Raw genomic sequence first — 14694 nt, 5'->3', positions numbered from 1 at the left:
GGTCGATGTGTTGGATTTTTGGGGTCTTTCCTGGCTGTGTTGATAATACCTTGGTGATAGAGGAAAGACACACACACACACAAACACACAGCATGCTTGTTGCAATTAGTCACAAGGCAGGAGCCTGGCTGGGTGTTAGTGTGAGAGATCCAGCTAAGGTCAGAGGTACTGAAACACACAGGGTGTGTGTTTTTAACATGCTTGTCTAAGTAATCACAGTTACTGTACACTAAATCTTTGACAACTATGGAAATCCAAGATGGCGCCCACAAGTTGATGTCCCCTCCCACAGTTTCTCTGCATTTCATCATGCCACCAATAGACCAATGTATTCTACAGGGCCTAATGCCACTAGCATCCAGGCCATATGGAGAGGGAGGAAACTGCTGTGTATTTGGAATGGGACGTTCCCACCACGCGGCTCTGTGTACAAAGAGTTTTCTTGGGCAATGTCTTAAAATCAATCTTTTCTTTCTCTCCCACATCACCCTCCCCTCTCTTGCTTTCTATTATTCGATCTCCTTCTCTTTCTCTCGTACCCTCCCCCCTCTCTTTACCTCTTTCTCTCTTACCCTCCCCCCTCTCTTTACCTCTCTCTCTCTCTCTCTCTCTCTCTCAGACGGAGAATGGCAGTGCTCTCCACGAGGCAGCTCTCTATGGGAAGATGGATGTGGTTCGTCTGCTGCTAGACTCAGGTGGGTGTCATGAGAGAGTCCATGTACCCCCCCTCATACCACTGTCCCTTTTCTTATGTGTATGTAAACCTGTCCCCTGTGTTTACCCCCCTCATACCTCTGTTCCTGTTCTTATGTGTATGTAAACCTGTCCCCTGTGTTTACCCCCCTCATACCTCTGTTCCTGTTCTTATGTGTATGTAAACCTGTCCCCTGTGTTTACCCCCCTCATACCTCTGTTCCTATTCTTATGTGTATGTAAACATGTCCCCTGTGTTTACCCCCCTCATACCTCTGTTCCTGTTCTTATGTGTATGTAAACCTGTCCCCTGTGTTTACCCCCCTCATACCTCTGTTCCTGTTCCTGTTCTTATGTGTATGTAAACCTGTCCCCTGTGTTTACCCCCCTCATACCTCTGTTCCTGTCCCTGTTCTTATGTGTATGTAAACCTGTCCCCTGTGTTTACCCCCCTCATTCCTCTGTTCCTGTTATGTGTATGTAAACCTGTCCCCTGTGTTTACCCCCCTCATACCTCTGTTCCTATTCTTATGTGAATGTAAACCTGTCCCCTGTGTTTACCCCCCTCATACCTCTGTTCCTATTCTTATGTGAATGTAAACCTGTCCCCTGTGTTTACCCCCCTCATACCTCTGTTCCTATTCTTATGTGAATGTAAACCTGTCCCCTGTGTTTACCCCCCTCATACCTCTGTTCCTATTCTTATGTGTATGTAAACCTGTCCCCTGTGTTTACCCCCCTCATACCTCTGTTCCTATTCTTATGTGTATGTAAACCTGTCCCCTGTGTTTACCCCCCTCATACCTCTGTTCCTATTCTTATGTGTATGTAAACCTGTCCCCTGTGTTTACCCCCCTCATACCTCTGTTCCTGTTCTTATGTGTATGTAAACCTGTCCCCTGTGTTTACCCCCCTCATACCTCTGTTCCTGTTCTTATGTGTATGTAAACCTGTCCCCTGTGTTTACCCCCCTCATACCTCTGTTCCTATTCTTATGTGAATGTAAACCTGTCCCCTGTGTTTACCCCAATACTGCTGCTGATCTATCTAACAGTATGTACATGTTCTGTTCTGGAGATATCAGCAGCACTAGCGATCCATCCTGACATAACTAGTAAATCAAATCACATTTTATTGGTCACATACACATGGTTAGCAGATGTTAATGCGAGTGTAGCGAAATGCTTGTGCTTCTAGTTCCGACAGTGCAGTAATATCTAACAAGTAATCTAACAAATTCTTACAGACAAATGTAAGGGATGAATAATATATACATATTATATAATCATGTTTCATAGCTGTGCTGTCATGCCCCTCTCCCTAACTGTCAGTCAGTGTTACAGTAGATGTAGAGAGAGAGAGAGAGAGAGAGAGAGAGGATTTTATTTTATGCTCAAGTAGTAACACAAATAATGGCACACTGTGCCTTTTCAGAAATTAAACAACACGTGTCATTCTTAACTTCTCTAGGGTAGGGGGCAGCATTCGGAATTTTGGATGAAATGCATGCCCAAATTAAACTGCCTGCATCTCGGGCCCAGAATATATGATATGCATATAACTGGTAGATTTGGATAGAACACACTCTAAAGTTTCCAAAACTGTTAAAATAGTGTCTGTGAGTATAACAGAACTAATTTGGCAGGCAAAAACCTGAGAAAAGTCCATTCAGGAAGTAGTTTTTTGGGGGGTTTTGTAGTTTTCTATTCAATGCCAATACAGTATCCATTGACGTAGGACTCAAAATGCAGTTTCTATGCCTTCCACTAGATGGCAACAGTCTTCAGAAAATGTTTCAGGCTTGTATTCTGAAAAATGAAGGAGAAGTAAGAGCAGTCTGAATGAGTGGACCCTGCCGTGTCATAGAGCTTTTTCCTGCGCAAGACCGAGAGAGTGCGTTTCTTGTTTACATTTTATATTGACGACGTTATTGTCCGGTTGAAAGATTATTGATTATTTAGGCTTAAAAACAACCTGAGGTTTGAATATAAACATCGTTTGACATGTTTCTATGAACTTTACGGATACAATTTGGATTTTTTTGTCTTTCCGTTTTTACTTTGTTTGAGCCTGTGGATTACTGAAGAAAACGCGCGAACAAAACTGAGGTTTTTGGGTATAAAGAGACTTTATCGAACAAAAGGAACATTTATTGAGTAAATGAATGTCTGCTGAATGCAACCATATGTAGATCATCAAAGAAAAAAAATCTGACACTCTGGTTGGATTCACAAGCAGTTAATCTTTAAACCTATGTAAAATATGTTTTGTTTTCTGAATTTTTATAATTATTATTTCTGTATTTGAATTTGGCGCCCAGCAGTTTCACTGGCTGCTGTAGAGGTGGGACGCTACCGTCTCACGTGCCCAAGAGAGGTTAAATAAACATTGAAAAAAAGTATAAATAAAAATGCATTTCATCAACAAAAAATTATGTCCTCTCCTCCACAAAACAAACCACTCCTTCGTAAGACCACTTCTCCTCAATGGGAGATCTTTTACAGCCGAGAAGAACTCAAAATCCACTTTTATTCTCGCTTTGACTAATCCCTAAAAAACACATCTTATATCCTGCCTATATCCCGTGTCTATTTTATGTTTCCTAGCTTGTCCCAAAATAAAATTTAACAGTTGACATTTTATTTTCTGTTGCTTACTATATTGAAACCCCCAAATCAAAACAGTGATATTGAAAATCTCCCCTACAGCTTTAAAACATACTATATTATTTCAAATAGAGGCTTTATCCTCTCACACTCCATAAAACAGTGAAAAACTGCTTCTCTTATATTAAAAAAGGACATCCATCTGAATTAATGACAGAAACAAAACTGCATTGATGCCATGCAAAACCTTCCATTGCCTATCACCAGTACCCTTTTGTAACGCTGGCTTGTACAGTGCTCTCCATGCTGGCTTTACCTTGTCACCAAGGCCGTTTTACCCTCCAAGGAGTGTCTTTTCTATTTTTCACTTCATCTTTATTCAAAACCTTGACACACCCCCTATATAAATCCTTCCCATTCACCTCATCCAAACCCACCTCTTCCAACCCTCTCAAATCCATTAATAACACATTTCTTTCTGACTCTGGGATATTGGGTGTAATCCCCGGTCTTGGAAATGGGACGTTTCCATCTTGTACCTTTTCCTTGTGACTGTTGAGCATAATCCCCTCTTCTGCTGACAGAGCCTTCCTGCAGCTTCCCAGCAGTTGTCCCACAATCCTTTCAGACCTCACCCCCAAATATTCAGCCACCCGTCCTCCATCCATTAAGGTGGGCCCAGCCATGTCCATTAACTGTTTTAGGGTGATGATTTTGCCCTTCACCAGAATCTTGGAGAAATGTGGAACAGCTGCAGTTGTACAAACCAGTCTTGCCCCAAACACCAGAGGTTCCTCCAGCAGCCAATGCACCGACTCCACTGTAGGTCTTCTGGACACCTTCATTATACTCCAAACCCTACGAAGGCCTCTGTAAAACGGAGGTACTCCCTCCCTAGAAATCTGGCTACTATCAACCAAAAATAAAGCCTTCTTTAAACCTAATCCCCCTAACTGCTGTAATACAAGACCTGCCACCCCTCTCCAAATCACATTTTCCGGTCCATAAAGCAACCTTTGAATAAACTGGAACTGGAAAGCAGCAGCCCTACTAGCAAGATGTACAAGACCTTGTCCCCCCTCCTCTTTTGACAAATACAAAACAATTTGTGGAACCCAATGATATTCATCCCCCAAAAATCTACAATAATTGCCTGTATCTTGGCCAGAAGGCCAGACGGTGGCTCTAAACATGACAACCGATGCCACAGTGCAGAGGCAATCACATTGTTAACAATAATAGTGTGTCCACTATATGACATACGAGATAACAACCAATGCCATCTCCTCACCCTCCTTCCACCATATCAACCACCTCATTCCAATTTTGTTCCATTGTTCCCTCATCCCCTAGGTCCAAGATACCCTTACACCATTCCAGCCCCGCTGGCAAAGCCACGATCCCTCCAGACCATTTCCCAATCTGTGAAGAACAACTTTTTTGCCAATTTACCTTTGCAGAGGTTATTCCCCTAAACCGATCAACCATTAGACTCAAACAATCCACCTCTGCTTGATTTTTCACTAAAATAACTACATCATCAGCATATGCTGAGAGACGAATAGGAGGAATATCCTCTGAAAGGTTCACCCCTTCAATGCAACTTCTTATGCTAGTAGTGGCTCTATAACGATGGCATACAACATTACGGACAACGAACACCCCTGCCTAATACCTCTACACACTTTAATAGGAGCACTCAAGCCACCGTTAACTTTCAATACACTTTCAATGTCACCATATACCACCCTGATCATGGCAGTAAAACCAGAGCTGAAACCAAATGCCTCAAAGTTGCGTCATAAGTATTGATGTTCAACTCGGTCAAATGTCTTTTCCTGATCAATTGAAATTAGACCAGCATCCAACCCAACAGCCCTAGAGACGTCCACAACATCCAGAATCAGGGAACTGTTATCCCCTATCTGCCTGCCGGGAACACAGCAGGATTGGTATGGTATGATTTGCCCCATCACCTCCCTCAGCCTGTTGGACAAAGCCTTTGACAGGATCTTATAATCAGTGCACAATAAAGCCACCGGCCTCCAGTTCTTCACCTCCATAAGGTCACCCTTTTTTGGCAGTAGGGTGAGGACAGCCCTCCTGCAGCTTATCGGTAGTAACCCTCCTGTCAAACTATCGTTAACTACTGCTAGCCAATCCTCTCCCAACATAGCCCAAAAAGACTTTAAAAAAAAGTCAACAGGAAGCCCACCATTTTCCATGCCTTTTAATGCAGTGTATATCTCCTGCAAAGACAATGGTTGCTGTAGTTCACCCTGAGCTTCTGCAGCCACCTGTGGGAGCCAATCAAGAAACTGTTGTCACTGTTATATCCTCTTTGTCCTCACACTAGTAGAGCTCAGCATAGAACTCTACTGTCCTCTTTGTCCTCACACTAGTAGAGCTCAGCATAGAACTCTACTGTCCTCTTTGTCCTCACACTAGTAGAGCTCAGCATAGAACTCTACTGTCCTCTTTGTCCTCACACTAGTAGAGCTCAGCATAGAACTCTACTGTCCTCTTTGTCCTCACACTAGTAGAGCTCAGCATAGAACTCTACTGTCCTCTTTGTCCTCACACTAGTAGAGCTCAGCATAGAACTCTACTGTCCTCTTTGTCCTCACACTAGTAGAGCTCAGCATAGAACTCTACTGTCCTCTTTGTCCTCACACTAGTAGAGCTCAGCATAGAACTCTACTGTCCTCTTTGTCCTCACACTAGTAGAGCTCAGCATAGAACTCTACTGCCCTCTTTGTCCTCACACTAGTAGAGCTCAGCATAGAACTCTACTGTCCTCTTTGTCCTCACACTTGTAGAGCTCAGCATAGAACTCTACTGCCCTCTTTCTAATTTCACTAGGGCTAGTGAGCTCCGGTCAAACAGCTGATTTGGCAAATAATAATTCCTCTTTGTTCATTCTTTTTCTCTGAACCAAAGAAAAATGTAAACTTACTTCTCACCAATGCCCCCTGTGCTCTGATACCCAGCAGGTCTGCCAATGCCCCCTGTGCTCTGATACCCAGCAGGTCTGCCAATGCCCCCTGTGCTCTGATACCCAGCAGGTCTGCCAATGCCCCCTGTGCTCTGATACCCAGCAGGTCTGCCAATGCCCCCTGTGCTCTGATACCCAGCAGGTCTGCCAATGCCCCCTGTGCTCTGATACCCAGCAGGTCTGCCAATGCCCCCTGTGCTCTGATACCCAGCAGGTCTGCCAATGCCCCCTGTGCTCTGATACCCAGCAGGTCTGCCAATGCGGCTTTTTTTTATCTTGAGGGCCTGAGTATGACCTCGATCTCCTGTGGTCTCAACTAACGTCAGGATTTCCACCATTTCAGACTCTGGGGTGTTCATTGATCTGGTGATGTCTGTGGTGACATTCATTGTGTATTGATTACAGAATTGTTGAACCTTGATTTTCCCTATATCCCACCACTTTGGAGAGATACAAAACGGGCCTTTCAGACCTCAATCTCTCCCAGAAAAAACTAAAACATTTCCTGAAGTGAGCATCACTCAATAAAGTTATATTAAAATGGCAGTATGCACTTGTGGGTTTTACAGCGTTGATGTACACCACCTCTGTTACTAAACAATGATCACAAAAACCCACTGAGGTTATCACACTTGATTTGCAGACCTGAGATTGATGCTCGAAACAGTAAAACCTATCTAACCTGGCCAGAGAGATGGTGTTCTCTCTAACGTTAGACCATGTGTTCTGTCTCGTGCCTCCATGTTGGCTCCAAACATCACACAGTGTACAATACAACCTATCTAACCTGGCCAGAGAGATGGTGTTCTCTCTCACTTGGGCCCATGTGTACTGTCTCGTGCCTCCATGTTGGCTCCACCAAATATCACACAGTTCATGTGTTACAATAAGGTGTTTTTAAAAAGTCCTTGAGGCTATAATATAGACAGTAGGTGATATGGAGAGAGAGAGAGACACTAGATGATATGGAGAGAGAGAGAGAGAGACAGTAGATGATATGGAGAGAGAGAGAGAGAGACAGTAGATGATATGGAGAGAGAGAGAGAGACAGTAGATGATATGGAGAGAGAGAGAGAGACAGTAGATGATATGGAGAGAGAGAGGCAGTAGATTATATGGAGAGAGAGAGACAGTAGATGATATGGAGAGAGAGAGACAGTAGATGATATGGAGAGAGAGAGACAGTAGATGATATGGAGAGAGAGAGGCAGTAGATGATATGGAGAGAGAGAGACAGTAGATGATATGGAGAGAGAGAGAGACAGTAGATGATATGGAGAGAGAGAGAGAGACAGTAGATGATATGGAGAGAGAGAGACAGTAGATGATATGGAGAGAGAGAGACAGTAGATGATATGGAGAGAGAGAGTGAGAGTGAGAGGGGGACAGAGACAGTTGATGATATGTAGAGAGAGAAAGGGGGACAGTAGATGATATGGAGAGAGAGAGAGTGAGAGGGGGACAGAGACAGTTGATGATATGTAGAGAGAGAAAGGGGGACAGTAGATGATATGGAGAGAGAGAGAGTGAGAGGGGGACAGAGACAGTTGATGATATGTAGAGAGAGAAAGGGGGACAGTAGATGATATGGAGAGAGAGAGAGGGGGACAGAGACAGTTGATGATATGGAGAGAGAGAGAGAGAGGGGGACAGTAGATGATATGGAGAGAGAGAGAGAGGGGGACAGAGACAGTTGATGATATGGAGAGAGAGAGAGGGGGACAGTAGATGATATGGAGAGAGAGAGAGAGGGGGACAGAGACAGTTGATGATATGGAGAGAGAGAAAGGGGGACAGTAGATGATATGGAGAGAGAGAGAGGGGGACAGAGACAGTTGATGATATGGAGAGAGAGAAATGGGGACATTAGATGATATGGAGAGAGAGAGAGAGAGGGGGACAGAGACAGTTGATGATATGTAGAGAGAGAAAGGGGGACAGTAGATGATATGGAGAGAGAGAGGGGGACAGAGACAATTGATGATATGGAGAGAGAGAAATGGGGACAGTAGATGATATGGAGAGAGAGAGAGGGGAACAGAGACAGTAGGTGATATGGAGAGAGAGAGAGGGGAACAGAGACAGTTGATGATATGGAGAGAGAGAAAGGGGGACAGTTGATGATATGGAGAGAGAGAAAGGGGGACAGTAGATGATATGGAGAGAGAGAGAGAGAGAGAGAGGGGACAGAGACAGTTGATTATATGGAGAGAGAGCGAAAGGGGGACAGTAGATGATATGGAGAGAGGCAGTAGATGATATGGAGAGAGAGAGAGAGGGGGACAGAGACAGTAGGTGATATGGAGAGAGTGAGAGGGGAACAGTAGATGATATGGAGAGAGAGTGAGAGGGGGACAGAGACAGTTGATGATATGTAGAGAGAGAAAGGGGGACAGTAGATGATATGGAGAGAGAGGGGGACAGAGACAGTTGATGATATGGAGAGAGAGAAAGGGGGACAGTAGATGATATGGAGAGAGAGAGAGAGAGGGAGAGTGAGAGGGGGACAGAGACAGTTGATGATATGTAGAGAGAGAAAGGGGGACAGTAGATGATATGGAGAGAGAGAGGGGGACAGAGACAGTAGATGATATGGAGAGAGAGAAAGGGGGACAGTAGATGCTATGGAGAGAGAGAGAGAGAGAGGGGGGGGGGACAGAGACAGTAGGTGATATGTAGAGAGCGAGAGGGGGACAGAGACAGTTGATTATATGGAGAGAGAGAGAAAGGGGGACAGTAGATAATATGGAGAGAGGCAGTAGATGATATGTAGAGAGAGAGAGAGAGAGGGGGGGACAGAGACAGTAGATGATATGGAGAGAGAGAGGGGGACAGAGACAGTTGATTATATGGAGAGAGAGAGAGGACAGTAGAGGATATGGAGAGAGCGAGGGAGAGTGGTCTTTGTCCTAGCCCCCCCCCCCCCCCCCCCCTCCTCTCCCCCTTATTTTCCTCAATCGCTTCCTGTTTCCTCTGTTGTCTTGTTGCACTTCCTGTGAGGAACCCCGGGAGGCCATATTGTTTTTGTCCGGGGGGCTTATTTAGATGAGTGACAGGCCTGTACCGGTGTACTGTCTGACCCCTGTCATCCACCCAACCTTCTCCTCTATCCATCACTCTGTGTGTGTGTGTGTGATACAGGATGGACACAGCTAGCTTCCTCTGTCGGTAAATTGTCAGACTGAAATACAGTATGGATGTTTTCCTTGTAAATTTCTCCAAGTGAGGCTATTTAGGATCTTTGTCCTCCTACATGCAACACTTAACAGTGCTTCCCCTTTAAAATGTGTATATATATTTACTTGTTAAGGGAGTGTGTGCAGGAGGCTAGATTTGTGTGTGTGTGTGTGTGTGCTTGCTCGTGTGTGAGTGTGGGGTGGCGTGGCTGGGTGCCTGTCTGACCCATGGTTTCGGTCTTCTGTCTGTCTGTTGCAGGTATTGATGCCAACATCACAGACTGCCAGGGAAGAACAGCTCTGGAGATCCTTAGAGAACACCCCGCACAGATGTCCCAGCAAATCACTGCACTCATGCAAGGTACCACACACACACACACACACACACACACATTAACATACACACACATTAACATACACACGCATTAACATACACACACATTACCATACACACGCATTAACATACACACGCATTAACATACACACGCATTAACATACACGCACATTAACATACACACACATTAACATACACACGCATTAACATACACACGCATTAACATACACACACGCATTAACATACACACACGCATTAACATACACACGCGCATTAACATACACACACGCATTAACATACACACACGCATTAACATACACACACGCATTAACATACACACACGCATTAACACACACACACGCATTAACACACACACGCATTAACACACACACGCATTAACACACACACGCATTAACACACACACGCATTAACATACACACACGCATTAACATACACACACGCATTAACATACACACACGCATTAACACACACACGCATTAACACACACACGCATTAACACACACACGCATTAACACACACACGCATTAACACACACACGCATTAACATACACACACGCATTAACATACACACACGCATTAACATACACACACGCATTAACATACACACACGCATTAACATACACACACGCATGAACACGCACACACACATTAACACACACACACATTAACACACACACACATTAACATACACACACGCATTAACACACGCGTGAGCATGTGTGCACACACCGCTCTCTCTCTCTCCCTCGTCGTGACTGTGTACGTGGTTGTTTAGAGTACCGGGCGGTGTAGTGTCCGGATGTGTGCAGATTGATACAAGTCGTTCCAGGAAGTTTATCTGTCCAATAGGGAACAAGAACAATGTGAGCCCTCTGTGTTGCTCTTCCTATACACAGGGGGGGGGGGGTGGGGGGGGGCATTCTCTTACACAACCTAATGCTTCAGCCATTGTCTTCTGCTCTCAGAGAACGATGCACTGTTGTCACTAGTCCTGAGTTGGTAGTGTAGGAGAATTAGTTCACGGGTTAACTCATTGAGTTGAGTGGCGTGGTTATCTGCAGTTATGGCTAAGTCACTAGAAAGACTCTGGGATGTTCTGTAGGGGTGAGTGGTTTTGGGTTTGTGGATGGGAATTTAAATGTCTTGGTTGTCCTTTTTAAATCAAACTTTATGTGTCACATGAGCCGAATACAACAAGTGTAAACTTTAAACGTGAAATGCTTACTTACAAGCCCTTAAACAATAGTGCAGTTCAAGAAGAGTTAAGAAAATATTTAAAAAATAATAAAAAGTAACACAATAACATAACAATAATGAGACTATATACAGGGGGTACCGGTACCGAGTCAGTGTGCGGGGGTACAGGTTAGTTGAGGTAATCTGTACATGTAGTTGGGGGTGAACTGACTAGGCATAGATAATAAACAGCGAGTAGCAGCAGTGTACAAAAGGAAGGGGTCAATGTAAATTGTCCGGTGGCGATTTGACTAATTGTTCAGCAGTCTTATGGCTTGGGGGTAGAAGCTGTTGATGAGCCTTTTGGTCCTAGACTTGGCACTCCGGTACCGCTTGCCGTGCGGTAGCAGAGAAAACAGTCTATAACTTGGGTGACTGAAGTCTTTGACAATTTTATGGGCTTTCCTCTGACACCGCCTATTGTATAGGTCCTGGATGGCAGGAAGCTTGGCCCCAGTGATGTACTGGGCCGTTCACACTACCCTCTGTAGCGCCTTACGGTCAGATGCCGAGCAGTTGCCATACCAGGCGGTGATGCAACCGGTACAGGATGCTCTCGATGGTGCAGCTGTAGAACCTTTTGAGGATCTGGGGACCCATGCCAAATCTTTTCAGTCTCCTGAGGGGGAAAATGTGTTGTCGTGCCTTCTTCACGACTGTCTTGGTGTGTTTGGACCATGATAGTTCGTTGGTGATGTGGACACCAAGGTACTCTCAAAACTCTCGATCTACTACAGCCCTGTCGATGTTAATGGGGGCCTATTTGGCCCGCCTTTTCCTGTAGTCCAATCAATCAATCAAGTTTATTTTATATAGCCCTTCGTACATCAGCTAATATCTCGAAGTGCTGTACAGAAACCCAGCCTAAAACCCCAAACAGCAAGCAATGCAGGTGTAGAAGCACGGTGGCTAGGAAAAACTCCCTAGAAAGGCCAAAACCTAGGAAGAAACCTAGAGAGGAACCAGGCTATGAGGGGTGGCCAGTCCTCTTCTGGCTGTGCCGGGTGGAGATTATAACAGAACATGGCCAAGATGTTCAAAATGTTCATAAGTGACAAGCATGGTCAAATAATAATCAGGAATAAATGTCAGTTGGCTTTTCATAGCCGATAATTAAGAGTTGAAAACAGCAGGTCTGGGACAGGTAGGGGTTCCATAACCGCAGGCAGAACAGTTGAAACTGGGACAGCAGCAAGGCCAGGTGGACTGGGGACAGCAAGGAGTCATCATGCCCGGTAGTCCTGACGTATGGTCCTAGGGCTCAGTTCCTCCGAGAGAGAGAAAGAAAGAAGGATAGTCCACGATCCTCTCCTTTGTCTTGCTCACATTGAGGGAGAGGTTGTTGTCCAGGCACCACACTGCCAGGTCTCTGACCTCCTCCCTATAGGACGTCTCATTGTTGTCGGTGATCAGGCCTACCACTGTTGTGTCGTCAGCAAACTTGATGATGGTGCTGGAGTCATGTTTGGCCACGCAATCATGGGTGAACAGGGAATACAGGAGGAGACTAAGTACACACCCCTGAGGAGACCCAGTGTTAAGGATCAGCATGGCAGACGTGTTGTTTCCTACTATTACCACCTGGGGGAGGCCCATCTGGAAGTCCAGGATCCATTTCCAGTGGGAGGTGTTTAGTCCCAGAATCCTTAGCTTGGTGATGAGCTTCGTGGGCGCTATGGTGTGGAACGCTGAGCTGTAGTTAATGAACAGTATTCTCACATAGGTGTCCAGGTGAGAAAGGGCAGTGTGGAGTGCGATTGAGATTGCATCATCTGTGGATTGGTTGGGGCGGTATGTGAATTGGAGTGGGTCTAGGGTGTCCGGGAGGGTGCTGTTGTGAGCCATGACCAGCCTTTCAAAGCACTTCATGGCTACTGACGTGCGTGCCACAGGGCGGTAATCATTTAGGCAGGTTACCTTCACTTCCTTGGGCACAGGGACTATGGTCGTCTGCTTGAAACATGTAGGTATTACAGACTCGGTCAGGGAGAGGTTGAAAATATCAGTGAAGACACTTGACAGTTGTTCCACGCATGCTTTGAGTACACATCCTGGTAATCCGTCTGGCCCAGCATCTTTGTGAATGTTGACCTGTTTAAAGGTTTTGTTCACGTCGGCTACCGAGAGCGTTATCACACAGTCATCCATAACAGCTGGTGCTCTCGTGCATGCTTCAGTGTTGCTTTACTCGAAGCGAGCATACAAGGCATTTAGCTCGTCTGGTATGCTCGCGTCACTGGGCAGCTCGCGTCTGGGTTTCCCTTTGTAGTCCGTGATCGTTTTCAAGCCCTGTCACATCCGACGAGCGTCAGAGCCGGTGTAGTAGGATTCAATCTTAATCCTGTGTTGACATTTTGCTTGTTTGATGGTTCGTCTGAGGGCATAGCGGGATTTCTTATAAGCGTCCGGTTTAGTTTCCCGCTCCTTTAAAGCGGCAGCTCTAGCCTTTAGCTCGATGGGGATGTTGCCTGTAATCCATGGCTTCTGGTTGGGATATGTACGTACAGTCATTGTGGGGATGACATTGTCGTTGCTCTTATTGATGAATCCAATGACTGAGGTGGTGTACTCCTCAATGCCATTGGATGAATCCCGGAACATATTTCAGTCTGTGCTAGCAAAACATTCCTGTAGTGTAGCATCCGCGTCATCTGACCACTTCTGTATTGAGCAAGTCACTGGTACTTCCTGCTTTATTTTTTGCTTGTAAGCAGGAATCAGGAGGATAGAATTATGATCAGATTTGCCAAATGGAGAGCAGGGAGAGCTTTGTTTGCATCTCTGTGTGTGGAGTAAAGGTGGTCTAGGATTTTTTTTTTCTCTGGTTGCACGTGACATGCTGGTATATATTTGGTAAAACTGATTTAAGTTTGCCTGCAATAAAGTCTCCAGGAAATTGGAGGGACACTTCTGGTTAGGGTGCGTTACACACAAATGCAAATTGCACATGTAATTGTTATTCTATTTACCCAGAGTCAGATGAACTTGATGATACCATTTGTTTGTCTCTGCGTCCAGTATGAAGGAAGTTAGAGCTAGTGTTATGAGCCAATGCTAACTAGTGTTAGCAAAATGACTGGAAGACTACAGCTATGCTGGTGTATAGAGGCAGAACCGAGCGATTTCCACTAGATGGGCCAGCTGCAAAGTCAAAATTAGAAAAATGTATGAAAACTAAAATGTGCTTTTTGGTCTTCATTTAAGGTTAGGCATTAGGGTTAGCAGTGTGGTTAAGGTTAGGCATTAGGGTTAGCAGTGTGGTTAAGGTTAGGCATTAGGGTTAGCAGTGTGGTTAAGGTTGGGCATTAGGGTTAGCAGTGTGGTTAAGGTTAGGCATTAGGGTTAGCAGTGTGGTTAAGGTTAGGCATTAGGGTTAGCAGTGTGGTTAAGGTTAGGCATTAGGGTTAGCAGTGTGGTTAAGGTTAGCTTTCAAATCTGATTGGCTGACTTTATGGCCAGCTAGTGACCACTCTGCAGTACTGCCTCCAGAACAAGATTCATGACGAAAAACGCTGACCTGCGCATATGCTTCAGTCATACTACACGCAGACTCGAAGAGACACAAACATGGTATCCACAAGTTCATCTGACTCTGGGGGAGTAGAACAATGGCCTGAATCTCACAGTATCCCT

At 45.1% G+C, this 14694-nt stretch overlaps 1 protein-coding gene across 1 annotated transcript in view; it reads left to right on the top strand.

Moving 5' to 3' along the window:
* Positions 1-618: 618 nt before the first annotated feature.
* LOC120031839 (ankyrin repeat and sterile alpha motif domain-containing protein 1B-like) overlaps positions 619-14694 on the top strand; it is a 231310-nt gene continuing 217234 nt past the window's right edge. Inside the window, exons 1-2 of the mRNA XM_038977659.1 lie at positions 619-695; positions 9730-9831. Coding sequence (XP_038833587.1) covers positions 665-695; positions 9730-9831 — 133 coding nt within the window. The 5' untranslated portion in view covers positions 619-664. The remainder of the gene's footprint in view (positions 696-9729; positions 9832-14694) is intronic.

The sequence above is a fragment of the Salvelinus namaycush genome, chromosome 38, assembly GCF_016432855.1.
Source record: "Salvelinus namaycush isolate Seneca chromosome 38, SaNama_1.0, whole genome shotgun sequence".
Taxonomy (NCBI): domain Eukaryota; kingdom Metazoa; phylum Chordata; class Actinopteri; order Salmoniformes; family Salmonidae; genus Salvelinus; species Salvelinus namaycush.
This window is presented reverse-complemented; position numbering and strand designations above follow the sequence as displayed.